Source organism: Glycine soja, chromosome 11 (genome assembly GCF_004193775.1).
Source record: "Glycine soja cultivar W05 chromosome 11, ASM419377v2, whole genome shotgun sequence".
Taxonomy (NCBI): Eukaryota; Viridiplantae; Streptophyta; class Magnoliopsida; order Fabales; family Fabaceae; genus Glycine; species Glycine soja.
In genome coordinates, this window is record NC_041012.1 from 19055290 (window position 1) to 19075824 (window position 20535).

The window sequence follows — 20535 nt, forward strand, 5'->3', positions numbered from 1 at the left end:
TCTAAATTGGTGTATATATCTGTCTCCATTTTACTTTGAACAGAAGATGTTCTGTTTAATAAATTTGGGTCATTAATTACATATAAAAATTGTAGAAGCAGTGACAATTGGAATGTCACCCAACTGCTTTAGCAGTAATTACCTGAGCATCTGACAAACTCCTCAAGAACTCTCTTTAATCATAATTTTCATCCCCTGGTAACCTTCCCTTAGCATCCCTGCAATCTTTGTACCAATACCATATAAAACAGATAGCTTCATAAAAATGATACTATAAACCAAAATATTATTTGACTGAAAAAGTGACACTAACAGTTCATATAATGTATGCCTAGCTGATCAATTCAGCAGTTCATGTAAGCCTAGCTGATCAAATTTTAGAAGTAGAACATTTGAGTATAATGTATTAACTTATAGTTCATGAATCCACAAACAAGGAGGAAACACACCTCTTCAATGCTTGTGCTGCTAGTCATTTTGCTGCTAGTGAACTTTAGGAGCGGAATCAACGCATATGCAATGCAGTAGAAGGGGGTAATGACAATATATTACTACAATTATATCAAATTCAGTAGGTAATACTAAGAACAGAAAACCACGACGTTTGGCCGCATCACCATTATAGGAATTGTGAATGGTCACTGTATTAGTAGCATATAACTAAAAAAAAAATAGCCGCTGTCTAAAATAACAAAACTATTGTCTCAAATACAGTAAAAAAGAATACTCCGAAGCCATCATTAGCCGTTTTTAGTTATTGCTGTCTTTAAAAAAAATGTTGCCCATTTCTTTCAAATTGTGGTGATGTTGTCGATGTCCAACGGTGTCTCATCAGCAAACCACTGCAAGTATTCATATTTTAAAGTTAGTACTGCAAATATAAAAATTCAATTCCAATTGCACTGAAGTTTATGCATACCATGGACCAGTCAGTCTTTATGTTGCTGGTTATGATGTTCCACATCCAATGCACTATGTAATATCCACATTCATAACATCCGGGTTGAACGTGACTCTACATATGGAAAAAATTTGAATATCGTATACATTACATAATTACATGACTTAACTAGACAACAATAACGCATGGTACATAGATGACTTACCTTAACTTCAATCCACTTAGGTGCAACTGGCTTAGTTCCAGGAGACAAGGCCGTCTTCAATTTCGTCATTACACTGGTTTTAAAAAAGCACATCAACGCATATACAACAACATGTTCAATGATGACCATTAAAGAAGGCTTGTAAAAAGTTATATGGTTTGAGAGAACCTATTAATAGTAGCTTTGATATGCATATCAGGTTTCCTACGCAACGAACACAACCAAACCACAAGATGTTGCCTAGGACACAAAAGTACGAGCTGCTAATGTGCCCTGCATGTCATGCTCATTAGATATGTATACACCCAAACATCATTTGAAGTATGTTTGTTAAACAACACTTACTGATGGAAGTAAGGTCCAATGTACACCTCTTGGTCAGATTCCTTAAGCCATCTTTCTAGATATTGTTGGCATTCGCTGCGTGTATCCTTTGAACAAACCAACGACTGTGGCTCAAGGAATGCATACATGGAACCTTGACTGAATATCTGACTCCACTCATGCATATACCTATTCACATGATTTGAAAGTATTGTACTGGATCATGATATAGATTGAATGAGGAACAAATAAATGAAGGATTTCACTTACATTAACCATAATTGTATGACAAATATGTTAAGACTTTTGTCTCCTGCTATTATTTCACTAACATCTGAATATGTTATGAATATCGATGTAGGTGCATCTACAATTCCAAAGCACCTCCCATCAAAGTTGATTTCAACTGGCTTGTCGTAAATATTGAAACTGTACTTTATCAAGCCACGCAACGGATCATCTGCGTCCACATTTGCCGTCTTTGGCACATGTGCATCCTCGTTGTGCAGAATACTTTCTGGATCCTACATGGTTAATGAAAGTGGGTGAGTATTTGTAGTGTAATCTATGAATGTTTTACTTTAGGTATGTCAAATCAAACATCTTACCTCATCTAATACAGCTTTCACAAGGTGTGTGGGCCAAGCTACAAATGTATCGACGGCCTGCTTCACATATTGTATTTCTGAGGTGGCATAGGGGACCTCAGCCTTAGGATCGATAACTGTTTCTACACTTACCCTGACAACATCATCTGCATATGCCACTGTGTGTATGGTTGAATCCCCCTCCATTATTTTCCCCATGGCCACCAACCTTAGTGTACCATCCTTACGCTGCACATACAGTCCCATCAATGGTATGGCATCAGCATGATGTTCTTGTGAAGCCTGGACATTGGTAACAACATTACTTCCCTTAGTGCTGACACGTGCACCTAATTGTTGTATGTCCGGCTGAATTTGGGGTGCCTCTGGGGATCCTTTATGTGACAACTCTTTCTTAATAGCCTCTTTCAATGCCATGGTCATTATTTCCAAGCTCTTTTTATTTTCCTCTTCTAGTTGAGCCCTCAATTCTTCCTTAATTTGAGTCCTCAATTCTTCCCGAATTTGACCAGTCATGTCTTCCCTAAGCCTTGCAACAACTTCATCTAATTGTTGTTGGCTGATGGATGTGGAGGAGTTGTTGCATGTCCTTGATGCCTTTCTGTAGTACTGAGTAATAGTGACACCTGAGCCCGCTGCATGAACGCGACCCCCTTGGTCAAGTCGCCCAATGGCAGTGTTCAGTATGTCTTGCCGACCATGGGGTACAAAGGAACCTTGCGTAACCTGCTCTTCTAAGGAGTCCTACACAAAACAAGTGACACACAAAAACACAACGTGCCGTAATTGTCATTACAAAATAGTTAAACATATGAACACTGCAAATTCATGGCTGAACTTACTATTTTATCTGCTATTTCCTGTGCCGACTCAGATGTCATACTGCCAACAGGCCTGGTCCGAGCAACCTTCCACTTAACATGTCTTTTAATTGGAGATGGGGGGTCATCAATACTTGCTGGATTATCACTCAACAATGCTTCCTCTTGTATCCTTTTTCTTTTCTCGTCTAACAATTTCTTCTCAAGCAAATTATATCCCCCACGTGAAAGTACGTGAGGGCAGTCGTTGTGTTTTTGAATTGATTGTGCTCGTTTCCTAATACCCTGTAATATGATACACATAATTGCCATCAAGTTTTTTGAAATCAAAATAATGAAGAAGTTGTACAAATTTTCATTTCAAGTTACGATTGACAGATTAAACTAACCTCCCAGTTAGGTGTGAGCCGGGTTTCTTCAAATTGTTTCCAAGCTACAGGATCTAGTCCATATTTTGTGACAACATCCTGCGTTTGTTGGCCTTCACTCTTAGCAAACACAAATTTTGTAGTCAAGGTGGACTTAAATTGGCGCCATCTCGTCGCAACTGTTGACATAACCTTCGTCTTCACCTTTGCAGCTTCTGCGATATCAAACTTTGCCTGCATACATACATTAGCTAAAATAATAACAAAAAGCAGCCAAATGTATATCATTATACAATACTACAAATCAGCAAGTAGTGAATCACATTGATCTGCAAGCTATTGGTCAATGAGAAAAATGTGTAAAGGTGAAGCCAATTAGGAGGAATATGCTGAACTTCTGAAGGTAGTTGAAGCCAATTATTATCAGACTAGACATCTGCAATACCCTTATTACTATAGCAGAACTGTGGAAGAGAATCCAATTGGTTGTGTTATTTGCTAAGTATTGGAGTTTGATGGATAATAAATGAGATCAAGGAAAGAAGATGGTGGCTGGAGTTGAGAATGATTTGTTTCTGTTTTTGGAATTTCCTTTTTTCCTTTTCTTTGTTAAGTTTTGGCCTTTCTTCTTGTTTTATTACACAAAAGAAAAGAAAAAGAGCAGTCTAAAGCAGAGAAATATAATGTGTACATTATTTTGTGGTGTGTTGCAATCAATTTATTCAAATTTCTGGCAGTGTTACTTTAGAAGCGAGAACTGAGAAAGTGGTTGTATTAAATTTAGGTGTTCAATTCTTAGTATGTGGTTGGTATTGTTCCATTTAAGAATTAGACATGGCAAGGAGGCACCAGGGGCCAAAAAAGTTCATAAGACAAAATAAAGATTTTTGAAGAAAGGGCAAAAGAAATAAAATTAAAAAATACTAAAGGGAGGGTGGCATAATTGCATAAGAATTGCTGAGAATGGAATATGCTAATAGATACACTGACTGTATTCTTTGTTGTTTGGTTCATTAATCTGAATATAATAAAACATTTTTAATCTGAAAAACCGGCGCAATGTGTTTTATAGACATCATCATTTGAAAAACCGGCGCAATGTGTTTTATAGACATCATCTGAAAATCTGCAACTGTTTCCAAATTGTCTTTTAGGTTTATGCATTGTTTTATAGACATCATCATATCAGCTTAGGTGACAAAGGCGCAAAGCAATACTGGCTTCATGCTAATGATCTAATTTTCCTCATGCAGTAGACAATGATAAAAACACTGATCCCAAAGCTCAGGCCTTCAAGACAGCTATGGCTGTTAAATCAGGTGGCCAAGTGTTTAAGAAAAAAGCTAAACAGACTAGGACATTACTGTGACATCAGTTACAGGTCACAGACCAAAGACATTGCTGTAAATTTTGAAACTATTTGGGATATTGCTCTTGTGCTATTTTCTAGGTTCTAGTTGCAAGTCATGGCGAGGATGAAAAAGGGGCAGAAGGCATTGCTACTGTTGATTTTCGAGGTCACCCTATGGACAAGACAAAAACTGGAGGATGAACTTAGTGACCAAAGGGCTCATCTTAGGTTGCAGATACTTAACTGATGCCATATCTGCAATCATAGCTGGTTTGGTATGTTGAAAAGCTTTGCATATTTAGATATATTCAATACTCAATTCTCTCATTTGTTTTGGCTTTTAAGCACACTAAGGCAACCAATTTCTCCTTTCCCTCTAGGGCAAGTGATTTTCAATTGGAAATAAGTGCAAATAACATAAATTTCCAGTTTAATTTTTATGCACTGTCAATCAATAAGAAACCAGGAAAAAAACCATCATTTATAACACTTGTAAGGTACATATGGTAAAAGTCAATAAACTTATTATACGATTTGTAATTGGATAACATGTAATAAGTACATACACTATTTACTGTAACATATTACTAGTTTTCTTGTCTCTTGGACCAGGGGGTGTGTTTGTTAACTGTGGCTACTACCATTCCTGGCATAAGGCCTCCTGTATGCAGCAGTGTCAGAAAACAAGACCATGAATGCATTCAGGCCAGTGGAATGAATGAATGAATGAAGCAATCAGGGGAAAGTTCAAGGACCGAATGGTAATTTCACTAAGGAAAATGATCAACAGACACCCACATGCTATTTAACACCTAGAAATGATCAATATATGGAAAATGATCAATAGACACCCAAAACTGTAAACCTCCCTATCCCCAATAATATGTCCTTTGCCAGCATACTACTATAGTAATATAAGTCATTTTCCAGAATAAAAAAAATATAAGTAATTTTCATCCTCATGCAGTTGAACTCTAAGACATAAAAAATATACAATATTGGCTTACTCCTAGAGTCTGTGTGATGCATGGCATTCAATGATTCTAATTGCTAAGTTTCCTATTACTCCTCCACTGTATAAATTTTGATACTTGCCAATCTATTGCAGAACCTAATTTTTCCTTTTAATGTGTGGTATATATGTTGATATGAGTTCAACAATTATAGTTATTTTCTCACAAAATAAGAAATGAAATAACAGAGCTTCAGTAGCTCCCAATAGAGCAAAAAACTATATAGCAAGATCAAAATCAAGCACTACTTAGTAGAAACTAAAATCAAAACATAATAGTAGCCACCTTAATTCTCCTCACTGAAAATTGACAAATGACTATTTAGATTACAAGCAAGAATGGTGTTTTTTCATGCATTAAGTCAATCCAATGCTTCTTGGTATAAAATAACAATCAACAGGCAATCTAAATTAAAATAAACACTTACAGATTTACTCTTATCCACCAATTCCCAGTTTTAGAACTTGTCCTCAATTCAAAAACAGAAAAGCCTTATTTGAAGTTAAACAATTCACATACTCTAGTATTAAGGGCAGAAAACACATGTAGACATTATAAAGGACAAGTATTTGTTATCCTCAATTATGTTTTTAACAGAAAAATTGATTCTTAATTCAAATATAGTAATTGGTATGAAGGACTTACTAGAATGTCATTCCACACCATCTCCTTTAGCGTTTCAGGTACGTCTTTCCAATTATTGTGGATGATGGGAACCTTTTCTCGTGCCACTACGCCTAGGTAGCTGTGGAACTTTTCACGCATCGGTCCCGATGCTCTCCTGATAGCGGGATCCACATAAACTGATGGTCTGGGCTGATCCACAGATCTTAATGTCAACATTCTCAGCCGTGTCGTTGTTCTACTCCTTTTCGAAGTGGCCTCTGATTGACCATCGGACTGCGGAGGAGACGTCGGATCTGTGGCCATGATCCTGTAAATAAACTACACAATTAATATTACTGATTAGATGTACACATTAAACAAAGCAAAGGCGTAATAGTAAAATAATCATTATATTTACACATCAAACAAAGCATTACTTGAGCACTCAGCCTGTAGGAATGTTTTCCCATAGACCTTCATCATGATCTACACGATTTGCATGTCCATCATCCACTTCATCAGCTTCATTCATTGAAGGAAATTGTTTTGAAAAACCAGACATTTGACCAATGCCAAGGGTTGACTCATCATTATGGTAATTCATTCCACTTGGTCTTCCTTGTAGAACCACACACAAACTTGAATTACATGGATCTTGTACATAGAAAACTTGTCTGGCTTGTTCTGCCATAATGAAAGGTTCGTCCATATATGCCACCTTACTAAGGTCTACCAAAGTAAATCCCAATGGATCTTGAAACACACCGGTTGTCCCGTTGACCCACTGACACTTAAAAACAGGCACTCTAAATGCAGTATAATCAACCTCCCAAATTTCTTGAATTACACCAAAGTAAGACATGGATGCTCGAATGGGGTTGTTGTCCGATGTACTGCAAAAGTGATCCAAATCAGCATCAACACAGACCCCACTGTTTTGTACGAAACTTTTATCATCTTGGGACTTTGTGTAGAATGAATAATTGTTAATGTCATACCCCTTCCATGTAGGGACATTCAGATTTGGCCCAATGGCTAACAATGTCAGTCTTCTGGAAACACTTTTATCAGCAAATATAGTTTGTCTAAACCAATTTATGAAAGTTTTGTTGTGCTCTTGCAATACCCTCATCATGTTCATTTTGGGGTGACTATCTCTAACATGTTTTTTGTGAGCCTTTATGTACGGTAACACCTATGTTGTGTTGTTTAATATATACAAATGTGCTTGTGACACGTCATGTCTAGTCATTGTCACAACATTGTATCCACGAGTACCCTTGCCTGCTTTTGGCTGGTCATGCCGGGATGCAGGAACACCGACAGGTTTCAATGAGTCAATGTACTGCGAGGCAAACTCAATGCATTCTTTAGCAACATATCTTTCCACTATTGAGGCCTCTGGTCGATGTCGATTCTTCGTATAACCCTTTAAGACCTTCATGTACCGCTCAACTGGATACATCCATCTAAAAAACACAGGACCACAAGACCTTATTTCCCTTACCAGATGAACAACTAAGTGTACCATTATGTCAAAAAATGAAGGAGGGAAAAACATCTCCATTTGACAAAGGACAACGGCAACCTCATCTTCCAAAGCATCCAACTGTTTAGGGTCAATGACCTTCACACATATAGCATTAAAAATGAAACACAAGCGACTGATTGCAACACGCACCTTTTCAGGCAATGTTCCGCGGATTGCAAGAGGCAAAAGTTGTTGCATTAACACATGACAATCATGCGATTTCAAGCCAACCAACTTAAGCTCATTGACAGACACAAGACTCTTGATGTTCGAAGAGTATCCTTGTGGGACTTTCATAGTACGCAAGCATTCACAAAAACTTCTCTTTTCAGCTGTTGACATTGTGTAACAGGCTGGGGGTAGATATGTCCGTGGACCTTTTGAGATAGGATGCAACACCTGACGTATACCCATGTCAACCAAGTCTTGACGACACTTGAAACCATCCTTTGTCTTGCCTTTAATGTTTAGGAGGGTCCCAATTAAAGAATCACAAACATTTTTCTCCACATGCATGACGTCTATACAATGCCTAACATGATGATCGGACTAGTATGGAAGATCAAAGAAAATAGACTTCTTTTTTCACATGTATGAATTGGATTATGGTTTTTTTTGGGACTTGCCGAACATATTTACGACATCCTTGACCCGCTCATATACTTCATCGCCAGTTAATGGATTTGGCGCAGTTTCATGTTCTTGACTTCCATCGAATGCCTTTTTCAATCGTTGATACGGATGATACTATTTGAGAAATCTTCGATGCCTAGTATAGACAGTCTTCTTTCCATGTTTAAGTTGGCGGAAACTTATATTCTGCTCACATATAGGACATGCGTGATGTCCTTTGACACTATATCCACTAAAATTTCCGTAGGCTGGAAAGTCATTTATGGTACAAAAAACCATTGCACGCAACTTGAAAGCATGCTGCAAATTTGCATCCCATACATCAACCCCTTCATCCCACAATTTCCGCAAATCGTCAATTAAAGGCCTTAGATATACGTCAATATCATTACCTGGTTGTCTTGGACCAGCTATCATCATACTCAGCATAACATACTTTCGCTTCATGCACAACCACGGAGGGAGATTATAAATGAACAGCAAAATGGGCCACGAGCTATGGTTAGTACTTAAGGTTCCAAATGGGTTCATTCCATCCGTTGCAAGACCAAGCCTTAAATTTCTAGGATCGGCCCCAAAGTCAGGATACAGACGATCAATTGCCTTCCATTGCAGACTATCTGCAGGATGTCGCAGCAATCCATCTGATTTTCTGGTATTTGCATGCCATATAAGGTTTTTTGCATCTTCCCCATTAGCAAACAACCGCTTAAACCTTGGTATTATTGGGAGATACCAACACACCTTTGTTGGACGGCGGTTGGCGGCAGATACTAGTACACTAGAATCTTCATTGGTCGGTCTGTACCTTGAAACCCCGCACACAGGGCAGTAATCTAGTTCAGCAAATTCATCTCTGTACAAAATGCAGTCATTACAACATGCATGGATTTTTTCGTACTGCATCCCAACTGGACATAAAATCTTCTTTGCTTCGTAGTGATTCTTTGGCAAGACGTTATCAGCAGGAAGAATGTTTTTCAACAACAACAGCAACTCACTAAAACTCTTGTCACTCCACCCAAATCGAGCCTTCAAGTTAACCAGAGCTAACACAACAGACAACTTTGTGAAAGATGTGCAGCCAGAATACAAAGGCATTTTTGAATCAATTTCTATGTTGTCATACAAGGGTGCATGTGCCTGTTCAAACCCCTCTTGCCCAAGATCGCGAATCATTTCTTCTATAGGATTTGCAATGTCTGCAGTAGCGTCCTCAGCCTGTGACATGTAAGCTGTATCAAGGGATTCCCCATGCCATATCCACTTGGTGTAGCTAAGAACAATTCCCTCACAAATAAGATGAGTTCTTATGTCATCAACAGTTTGGCGCCTCCCATTTCCACACTTGACACATGGACAAAAATATTTTCCCCACATAGGTTGTGCATTACTCTGAGCAAACTTCAAGAACTCTTCAACACCATTCTCGTACTTTTCAGTTATACGTGATGCGTTCATCCAACTTCGATCCATGTTACACCTTGTATGTGAAACCTTAGTGGCTTAGGGGTTACTTCACATGCATGAGAAGGTGACAGCACCAATTGCAGTAGAAAACACAGCAGCACTGCACCTTTCATACAAAACAATGCAGTAAAAAACACAGCAGTAATTGCAGTTAGTTGGAGGGTGATATGATTTGGAGGTTGTGAAACTCATGAAAGACAGCATAAAGGGTTCTTTTAGCAATTATGCAACCTAAAAGTGAATACAAACTGCAGAAACGAAACCAATGAAATTTAATGACAAAAGTGGTGCAATAACTGTTTTGACAGTTTGGAGACATTGGAGATGTTGGTGAGGAAGAAGCCCTGGTGGAGGGTGGCGTTGGAGACAAGGGAAGAGAGGAGGAGCTTCAACTTGGTTTGGTATGTTGTGTTGGGTTGGTAAAATGGTCTATCATCTGTGCAGGCATGTGCGCTGTATATAGGAGCTGCTGCTTCACTTGCAATGGTCACCAAGGTGAAGAGAAAGAGGAGTAGCAAGTGGGATGAAGAGGATTTCAAGTTTAACATCTTTGTCCCTCGTTTTAGTGTATGCAAAATACCAATTGTTTTTCCCTCTTCCAAAACAATCTTAATTTCATGGTGCTCATTAAACACCAAAGACTTTTGGCATTAAACAAAAGTTACATGAAGCACGAAAGACTTCTGAGATATCCAATAATTTTGACTGTTAAAACTAATATTTTGATTTCACTTAATCATGTATATGAAACACAAAAGTTTTTTAAGTTTTAATAGAGAAATAAGTGAGACTAGTCAAAGGAACAGACTAAAGAACCGATGGTCAATTTCGACGTCTAAAGAATGGACAAGAGGTTCTACTTGCATCAACTCACAATAATTATTTCTAACAGGGTACATGTGTATAAATCATTTAGTAAACTATTATAATAAATTTAAATTAGTAGAAAAAATAAACAAACCTGCAAATAATTAAACGACTTCTTCCCAATGTGATTCTTTGGTGCCTGATTCAGCCTGAAAAAAAATTTAACTTTTGTCAATGAACCACATGTATGACAAAAATGACATTTAATTCTCACAGTATATTACATGTCATGATTAACAGGAATGGGACACACAAGATGCATCTGAAATTGCTACCGAGGTTTGTGGCTTTGATAGTGTTGTGGTTTGTTAATATGTTTGTTGGACTGACATGTTATCTATATATCAATGTCCCATTAATAATTTTTATTAAAGATTAACGACAAACTAACAATAAATCAAAATTATTAAATTTAAAAAAAAATATCAAGTAACAGTTCTAATAGGTTACTGTTTATAAAACTTATTTTAATATATTTGAGTTGTGTTTAGAATTTATATATAGTTGCTCCATACATGCTTCAGTTATATCCATAACAGACTCCCATCAAGTAATGTTTGACCTCCTGTACTGCAGTGTTAGGGAATGTATGCATCTCTTAAACAATGAAACTAGGCCTGCATATTGGAATTGGAAGTTAAAAATAGGGTCTCTCAACTTTTGTCTCTGACTACTCACTGGATGATGGTCAACAGGTTAAGTTGGCTCTGGTGTTAGTAGGCTAGTAAATTCAACATCAAACAAAAATGCAAAACCATGTAGCAGTGCTGGAAAAAACATAAAATATGCATGAAGAAATACCAAGATATTACAGGCATGATAAAGTGAAGAAGAATTATTTAGTAAATTGGCAGAGTAACTAAAACAAAAAAAATATTTGAAGGCTTTAGAACTGGTCGTGAACAAAATGAAGTTGACAAGTGAAGGATTTGCTTTAAAGAGTAAAGTGAGGAGTTTTTTTGTTGAAAAATCAATGGTCGGATCATATTAAATGCATACAATTAAATGTTTAATAAAATATGTAGCTATTTAAACCTCTCAACCTTTGATTTTCTAATCAATGGGTATCACTTTCACTTTAGTCTCTAAAGGAGTAAAATCAGAACAAGGCAATCTGGGTTAGACCCACAGAATTTGAGATGAGCAAGGGGAAGAAGAAAAACTACCATCATTGATCTGAACAAGGGAGAGGTGACATGTTAGGTGTAAACAGAAATTGTAGCAGCAAGATTCAAAACATAAATACTAAATACATACGCTACTGAAATGGAAGGGAAAGCAACAGAAAGTCAATTTAGTGCATTTGTCGTAAATATTTTTTCATTTTCCTTCCTTCATTATTCTTATTTTTTTTATAATTTTTTTTATTTGCCTTCCTTCATTTGAAAATGTGTATACGGATTGTATCCACAAAGGTTATGTTTGTATCAATCCATTTGTGTAAACCAATTTCTAGGCAAAGGATAATTTGATTTTTTGTATAAGACTGTAGAAATTTAAAGCAAACAATATTGTAAATGACTAAAACAAAGTAAATTTCTGAGAGGCAAACAAGCAAACAGTTTGTGTGCAAAGCTGAGTTTAATGCAGATTTTTGAAAGATGTTGGGTGATTGGCTTTACTAAACTAATTTCGGATACAATACTAATGATTTTTCACCCTTCAATACTAAGTTAAATGTAACTCTAACTCACAAATATATCCTAGTGAAAGGCTAGTCACTTAACTTATTCCTAATTCCTTAGTAAGTTAAACCAAGTGATTTGGATCAAAGAAAGGATTAAAAACGGAGCTAACAAACATCATTCCATCTAGATATGAGTCCATTAGAAGCCTTCATTCAGTTTTTAGTTAGTAGTATAGCATTTTTCAATGACAATGACACTATAGCACATGCATGAGTGATTAAACCATAAAGAAGACAATAATATAGGAAAGAAGACAATGACAATAAAACAAAATAACACTAAATAGACACTAGGAATAATTACAATAAAGAGTGTTTAGTGCATCTCCATCAAGGATTTTCTAGCCTCTTATTGTCATCAAAGACATATAAAATGTGAAATTGCAAACAAAAATGAAGAACTAAGGTGGAAGATGAAGAAAGACATAGATAGGTGAAGCTTCAACTGCCAACACAAAGCCCTTGGTCAGTATTCCCCTAGGATGAGAGTATTTGTTTTGTCATTTCTGCATAAAGGCCAACTCACTTGGCAAGCAGCACTCACTTAGCGAATTACAGGAAATTGCAAAATCTTCTCTTGGTAGAACGAACAATTCACTTTGCGAGCATGAGTTCATTGAGCGAATTAAAAAAAGGAGATTCAACTCCATTTGCTTAGATCTCAATGACAGGATACGAGTCAAGGAGACTATGCTAAGATTGTCACGGTAAACAAATCGGGGGGGGGGGGGGGGTTGTAATAAGAAGGTCAAGTTCATGCAGAAGAGACTGTATCCAAGAATTTCTAATGTAGTGTTGGCCAGATTTCAATTTTCAGCCCTACGTTTGACCAAGCAACAAAGGCTGTTTGTTTGTCCACCTAGAAACCATGGGACTTGAAACAACCGCTTAAGTAGCCCATGCTGAAGGGTTCCTAGCAGATACACTACAAAATACATTTGACCATTTTCCAATGACCTAGTAGTCGAGAGAGAAATTGACATATTTTGTTCACACTAGGTAGTTTCACCAACGATGGACCTATAGAGGTGAGGCTTTTTCTTCAAATCAGGTCGAAATTGTTAGAGTTTACACTTTGCAGCCTTTAGGCTTAGGGGTGAAGGTACCTTTAGCTGAGGACATATTAGCTTTGTCCAAAAAGGTCTCTAATATATATTCCTTAAGATAGAAAAATACAATCATTTTCGAGATACATGACTTCCATACCCAAGAAGCAGTCCAAAGTATCCCAGTATTTGAGTGCAAATATGGAGCTTAGTTTGGTTATATAGTGTTGAATCAGATCATGAGAATTTTCAATAATGCCTTAAAAGCTAATATTTGAAGTGGAGAGAAACAGTGTATATACTTTGTAAACTACTAATGAGTATAATATTTGGATAAAAGTTATTTTTAAAGTTTGTTTGAGTAAATGTTCTACATTTCAAACAATACACATGCCTTTAGTTATAACTTATACATAAATTTTATGGAATAAAAATGAAAAATCAATAAGAAAACAAGGGAAAAAAGTAATTAAAAATGCAACATTTAACCCGCTTCTAACAATATTCTTGTACATGTCTTGTAAATCATACTTATAAAATATGACAAATATTTATGTGTGTTCTACATAGAGTCAAAATAAGTAATATAATAATCAAACCCACATTTGTATATTTTTAGGTCAATTGTTAACTTATTTAGTAGATAAAAAAATACGAATTTAATTAGCATGCACTCACAGAACAAAGAAAATCTGGGTTTTTAAAGGATGAAAAAAAAATATTTGACAGAAATCAAAACCGAAATTCACTCATTTTAACATAGGAAAAAAACAATGATTTCATATTTAAGAGGAATAGAAAAAACAAAGAAAATTGTTTACAAGACTCTAAATCAAAATTCGCTATATTTGTAGTTCTACAAATTGCCACTTCTTCTTTTCTTTTCTTTTCTATTATATTATTTTCTTATTTCACTCTGTCCAATGGCCGTTTCAAGTTTCAACCAAGGGCTCTAGCTCTTTCGGGTTCTATTGCATGATACCCAAGAAGCAGTCCAAATATGAAGGTAGTAAACCTTTAAAACCACGCCCTGTGTGCTTCTTTCATGGTCATCTAATGCCTTATGTAGCTTGCATGCAAGCAGTTTGCCAGCAGTCTCAAAGCCCCGTGCCTAAGCCCTATAAACTTCTTCAACAAGAAATCCATTTAGGAATGCATCATCAAGTTGCTGAATTGTCAACTTATCAGTGACAACAACAGTGATCATCATGTTAATTAATTTTACACTTTTCTTTTTCTTTTTCTTCTCCTAATTAATTTTGTTTGATCCTAAAAACTGAAAGATAAATACAAAAGATTTATAATAATTTACTCAACATGTTCAACTACCTTAATTAGACGCTCCTATTACATTATTAATTAATAGCTGCATTAACTCTATCTTTAAGAATAAGGACAAAACAATCACTGTTAACATTTAAAGGCAGGAGTAACAAGATATTTGTCAAGAGATTTTGTACCTTTGCAGAAGGATAGATAAGCTTCAACTGCTTTTCCTTGAGATTTATGATTCTGCTAATATCTGCAGCTAATACCTCTGACTGATGTATATCTGCGACACCAAGAATTAAGAAAAGATATCAGAGTTAATCCATCATCCTCTTGAGAAGCCAACACAACATATGTTCATCTTTAAACACATATCATATATGCATATACAGATTGTGCTCCATGTTAATTTCGTTCTAAATATCATAACAAAGTATCAAATAGAGCGAGATATATATTCATCGAATGAAACCAGATGAAGATTGATTGAAATTTGAACGTACATCTATCTAATATTTGTTGAAAAGCAGCCAAAATATGGTACCGATGCAGAGATATCTTTGAAATGGAAGAAGAGAGGGTAGCTGGTATACCTAGCTAGCTTCATATTCTTAACTTATAGTAGGTGCTAGCCAAGAAAGAGACTACCAATTAGCAGAATGGGGTCTTATTAATATTAATTAAGTGTCCTCCTGCGTGGTCTCACTGAACTTTTGTCAACGGTATTGTTAAACTTGGAATGGAATGGAATTAGTCGTCAAGTTGAGAACTCTCAACCCGGTTTCTTCGAAACATGCAACTCTTCCCTGCCCCACATTTTCTTCTTCCCTTCCCTATATATACATCAAAAATTTTCTTACATTAAAACCCATTCAAGCTTATTTTTCAGTTTCTCTCCTTCTAACCCTCATAAGATACTATCTTTTTTCTCAACCAAGGTAGTGTTAGCGTTTGCAACTCAATTTATGGTCATCTCTGTAATTTTTCCAATTAAAGAGCACATTACATTTTGATCTCTCACAAAAGACACAGACAAAAGATCATATGCATAGAAATATATATCATTAAGGAAATGAAAAAAAGCCTTAGTTATATAATTACATAAAATTAAGCATATATAGTATTTGCCTTTGTGTCCAATTATATATATGAATGTTCTTATATAATTTACTTCCACATGCTAATTACTTTACATTAGCAGGTCCTATATGTCTCCTGAGCAAAAGGGCAACGATGATATCCCAGAAAGTCAATATCAGAAAGGAGTGAAACACTTGTCAAAAGAAAGGTCATTTTAATGCGGTGCGTAAGAAGTACATACTTCCTGTTTCCGAAAGACCCACCAAGAGTAGTGTGGAGGATTCAAATGTTGTGAAGCAAAATCTTCAATTACCCATCATTAATTTTTCCGAATTGCTTGGTCCAAATAGGCCCCAAGTCCTTCGATCCCTAGCCAATGCTTGTCAACAGTATGGATTTTTCTAGGTAAGACTTTAGTGCATGGATTGAGGATGGATTCTCCTTTGTTTGTTATTCCTTCTAGTTCGAGTAATAATAACCATCACAATTCTCTCCATGTTTTGTTTGATATTGATTTTCTTTTTTAGAGAAAACAAAGAGGGGAACGAGCAACAATTTGAAGGTTGTACATTCAGGAACTAAAGAATTCAAAATAGGTAGTAATAAGAGGGATTTGTTTTTGGGATTTTCTGAGCACCAAGAGTGGCTACGCAAGAAGCTTGCACTTGAGGAGGGAAGGATATTTGCAGCTAATGAACAACTTTCTTAACTATTTGTCCTTCAGATTTGGCTGTTCCTTATTGCTAATATGTAAAATAAAATAGTATAAGCCAATGGCTTATGGACATGGTCTTTTTTACCCCTAACAATCTTAGAAGTAAATATAGACCATGTTTTTACGCCATAGCCTTATACTATTGTGATTTGCATATTAGCAAAAATAAACAGTAAAGTCTGAAGGACAAATAGTTAACAAAGTTGTTCATTAGCTGCAAATATCCTTCCATCCTCAAGTGCAAGCTTCTTGCGTAGCCGCTCTTGGTGCTCAGAAAATCCCAAAAACAAATCCCTCTTATTACTACCTATTTTGAATTCTTTAGTTCCTGAATGTACAACCTTCAAGTTGTTGCTCGTTCCCCTCTTTGTTTTATGCCAAAAAGAAAATCAAAATGAAACAAAACATGGAGAGAAATGTCATCGTTATTATTACTTGAACCACAATGAATAACATCTAAACAAGTCATTTTTATCTTAGAATGTGAAAACTCTGGATATTTATGGAGAACATGGGGTATGGAGGCACGTAAGGATGACAATACCACACGTCATTTTCTCAAAGTCAAGGGCTTGATTAATTGCTATAGGAAAAAAGCATACATCTGATATATTGTTTGGTTTGCAGCTGTTTGGAGCATTTGGCAATTCACATAGCTTTACTATAATGTCATTAGATTTCCCCTTGTACTTGGTCTTTGCATTTGTTTGGTGAAATGAGGATCAGCAGGGACTTTGTTTTTTCTCACACTAAAAAAGAAAATTTGTCTATTTTGTGGTGCGCTCTGAGATCATTGTTCTGACTTTATATGTGGATCATAATTCATAAATAATGGTCATATGGGTGTTAAAAAAATCTGACCTATGACTAAAGGCTTTGCCTTAAATCCTTATACCCAAATTTAAAGCCCTTCAAGTTAAATCCATACAACTGATTTATACATGTGCAACCTCTTGGAGGGGCCCATTGTTACAACGAAACACACTGATGATGAACAATACAAATGGCAGATAATTTTATTGAGGAATTATCACACAAGCAGATACAACCAAATGTGGAGGACAAATGGAGTTGGAAGACAAATCAAAGTGGATATTATTCAACAAAAAGTGGTTATGATTTGATATGTGGAGAACATATGGCAGCTGAGCAGAATTCAGACTTCGTGAACTTATGGAAGCTTAAAATTCCAGCTAAAGCACAAGTGTTTGCTTGGAGATGTATAAGGGACAGACTTCCGACAAAGATGAATCTAACAAGGCGACAAGTGGTGGTCAATGACTTCATGTGCCCACTATGTGGAGAGGTAGAGGAGGAGGCTGCTCACCTATTCTTTAACTGCCGCAATATCCTACCCATATGGTGGGAGTCTTTATCTTCGATGGGCTTATCAACAGCAGTACCCCAAAGTCCTAGGGATCACTACTTGCAGCATGTGCCCGAATTTGCAGATAGAAAGAAACTTATAAGTTGGAGGTGTTGGTGGATTGCAATGACATGGCCAACTTGGAAGCTTAGAAACAGAATAGTATTCCAAAATGCCATTTTTGATGGAAGAAAATTGATGGAAGATCCAATCTTAACTCTTTGGAAATGGCTTAAAACCATGGACAAGGACTTTGCAATTCACTTCAATCAATGGTCTTCTGACCTGAAGGAAGCGTTTAGGAATTAGGTGGGAGGGCAGACAATGAATTTCTGTAATAATTCCACGAGTTTGCAGTTTGGTTATGTACTAGAAATCAGTTGCACAATGTGGAATCATTTGTATCCTTAGTACCTCTGGTACTTCTAATATATAATATATCTATTTTTGCTGAGCAAAAAAAAGTATGTTTGGGAGTCTAAAGCTGGAGTTCTTTCACTGTCACCAGGGATAACATTGGTTAGGTTCTTGGCAGGGGTACTAAGATCACTCTCTACCTTAAGGAAGATCAGATTGAGTACCTTGAGGAGCACCGCTTGAAGGATTTGATGAAGAAGCATTCTGAGTTCATTAGTAGTTACCAACTTGCTGGTTTCTCTCCTATTACATTACATTTGAGTAATAGCAACCCCCACCAATGAGTAGTTAGGACCATGACCTTATGTGGTTGAAGATTGGCTGGCACAAGGCCACTAACCTTTGATTTTTTTTGCGCACAGGGCCATTCTACTTTGCCTCCTGCACAGGGCCACTAACTATCATAACTCACCATTTCACCAACTATATGTGGGGTTCTCTTATTCTACTCTCACATCCTATTTTCCTCTTTAGAATCCCCCACAATGTCATGGAATTCCTACACACTCAAATTCCAAAACAGGTACTTTTTGTTTAAAAAAAATAAAAATTAAGGAATTGAACCTTGTTAGGAGTAGGGTACTTAGGAGTCTCTATTTCCCTTCCTATGTTATTCCTTATTAATTGTCACAATTTTTTTTATGGAACTAATAAATTACCAAAATTATATTGAATAGAGACTAGAGAGCAACATTTTCTGATGGAAAATACAATATTCTTGTAATGTAAAGCCAAAGTTTGTGAGATAAGGTAGAATAAGGCACTCAAACACACATGGCACAAATGACTGAAAGCAATAAATTAAATAAATGTAGCACACTAGCAGGTGATAAGAAAAGGTAACAATAATTCTCAAAAGAAAATGTACCTACAAATTGGAAATACAAATCGTAAAGAATACAAAACCTCAAAAAAAGGCAACCAGACAGTGATTCAAGGCACGAAGTGAAAACAGGGGAACCATCGGGCTAACGAATCAAGAAAAACCCCACCAGTACTATTACAGTTTCTGCATTATGCTTAAGTAGTGATGGTCATGATGCATATCCTGAACATGTACTATTACAGTTTCTGCATTATGCTTAAGTAGTTTTTTTTTATATAACTTTATCCCCGTTTATTTATCATATTTTAATGATTTTTACACATTAGGTTGACTGGATTGGGCAGAAAAATCAAATAGATGCTGGTGAAAGTCTATATCTTCTTTCCATTAGTGGCAGTAGTAAAAAATTTGACAGAAGTTTTCATCTTTTCATAAACAAAGAAAAAATATATCAATATCACATAGGTTCTGCATATATATCATCCATATATATAGTCTCTTGATAGATTTAATGGAGACTGGAGATTATTTCCTAGGCTGCTATTAATGAAGTCAATGTCCATGAGTGCTAAATGCATTTTATCATGTGATACATGAACATGGTATTTACTAATAATTTGTACAGTATCACCAATGAACTTCTGATTAGCAAGGATGTGGAACTTTATGAGTTAATAAATTGAATGCCTGATCCTGTCTTTAATAATGATTGAACATATGAAGTTAAATGGTTGCTTTTGGTTCAATTTTTTACATTTTTGTTCTCTGTATGTATTCCAGTCACACATGCACACACATTTGTATTGGAAATTATTGAAGTATATATTATTTTTCCTTTTAGAAAATAATACTTGTGAAGTATGCACAACATGTGGACCATTTAGAAAATAATACTAGTGAAAGTATGGGGTTGTGGGCTCAATATGTAGGCTGTGTACTGGTGTATAAGTATGTGGAGATAACATATTTTTTTTTCGTATTGACCAGGATGAACTGTCTAGCATAAAGAATCAACTTGTACAGGGTTATTCCCCGATGATTCATAAAGAATCTATTATTTACTGTCATGCTAAATTCCTAGCCAGTGTACTCTTTTAAACTCAAGACTAGTTTTTCCAGCATTTGAACACAATATCATCTTAATTACTCAAACAACCTATGAATGCCAATACAAATACTGTGGGATGTGTAAAATTACACTGCTCATGATTTTTTTATGCTCTCTTATGATTTTCATAATAAATACTTTCTCCTTTTAATTTTTTAATCAATATCCTAAGGGCACTGATTAACAAGACCTTTACTAATACTATATGCCAGATAAGTACAAGGGACATGTCTTCTATGCATGGTCTAAAGTCAAAAACAAATAATTGAAGAATTTATGGACTTTTCTTTACAGGGAAAACCTGATTTGGGGCTGGTCCAGGC

General features: G+C 36.0%; 2 protein-coding genes across 2 annotated transcripts; one reads left to right on the forward strand and one right to left on the reverse strand.

Moving 5' to 3' along the window:
* Nucleotides 1-8475: 8475 nt before the first annotated feature.
* On the reverse strand, nt 8476-9837 carry LOC114373012. The gene has a single exon (XM_028330573.1). It carries the CDS (start codon nt 9835-9837, stop codon nt 8476-8478), a length of 1362 nt encoding a protein of 453 aa, XP_028186374.1.
* A 7661-nt stretch (nt 9838-17498) lies between these two features.
* On the forward strand, nt 17499-18170 carry LOC114373013. Its single transcript, XM_028330574.1, has one exon. It carries the CDS (start codon nt 17499-17501, stop codon nt 18168-18170), a length of 672 nt encoding a protein of 223 aa, XP_028186375.1.
* The last annotated feature ends 2365 nt before the right edge of the window (nt 18171-20535 follow it).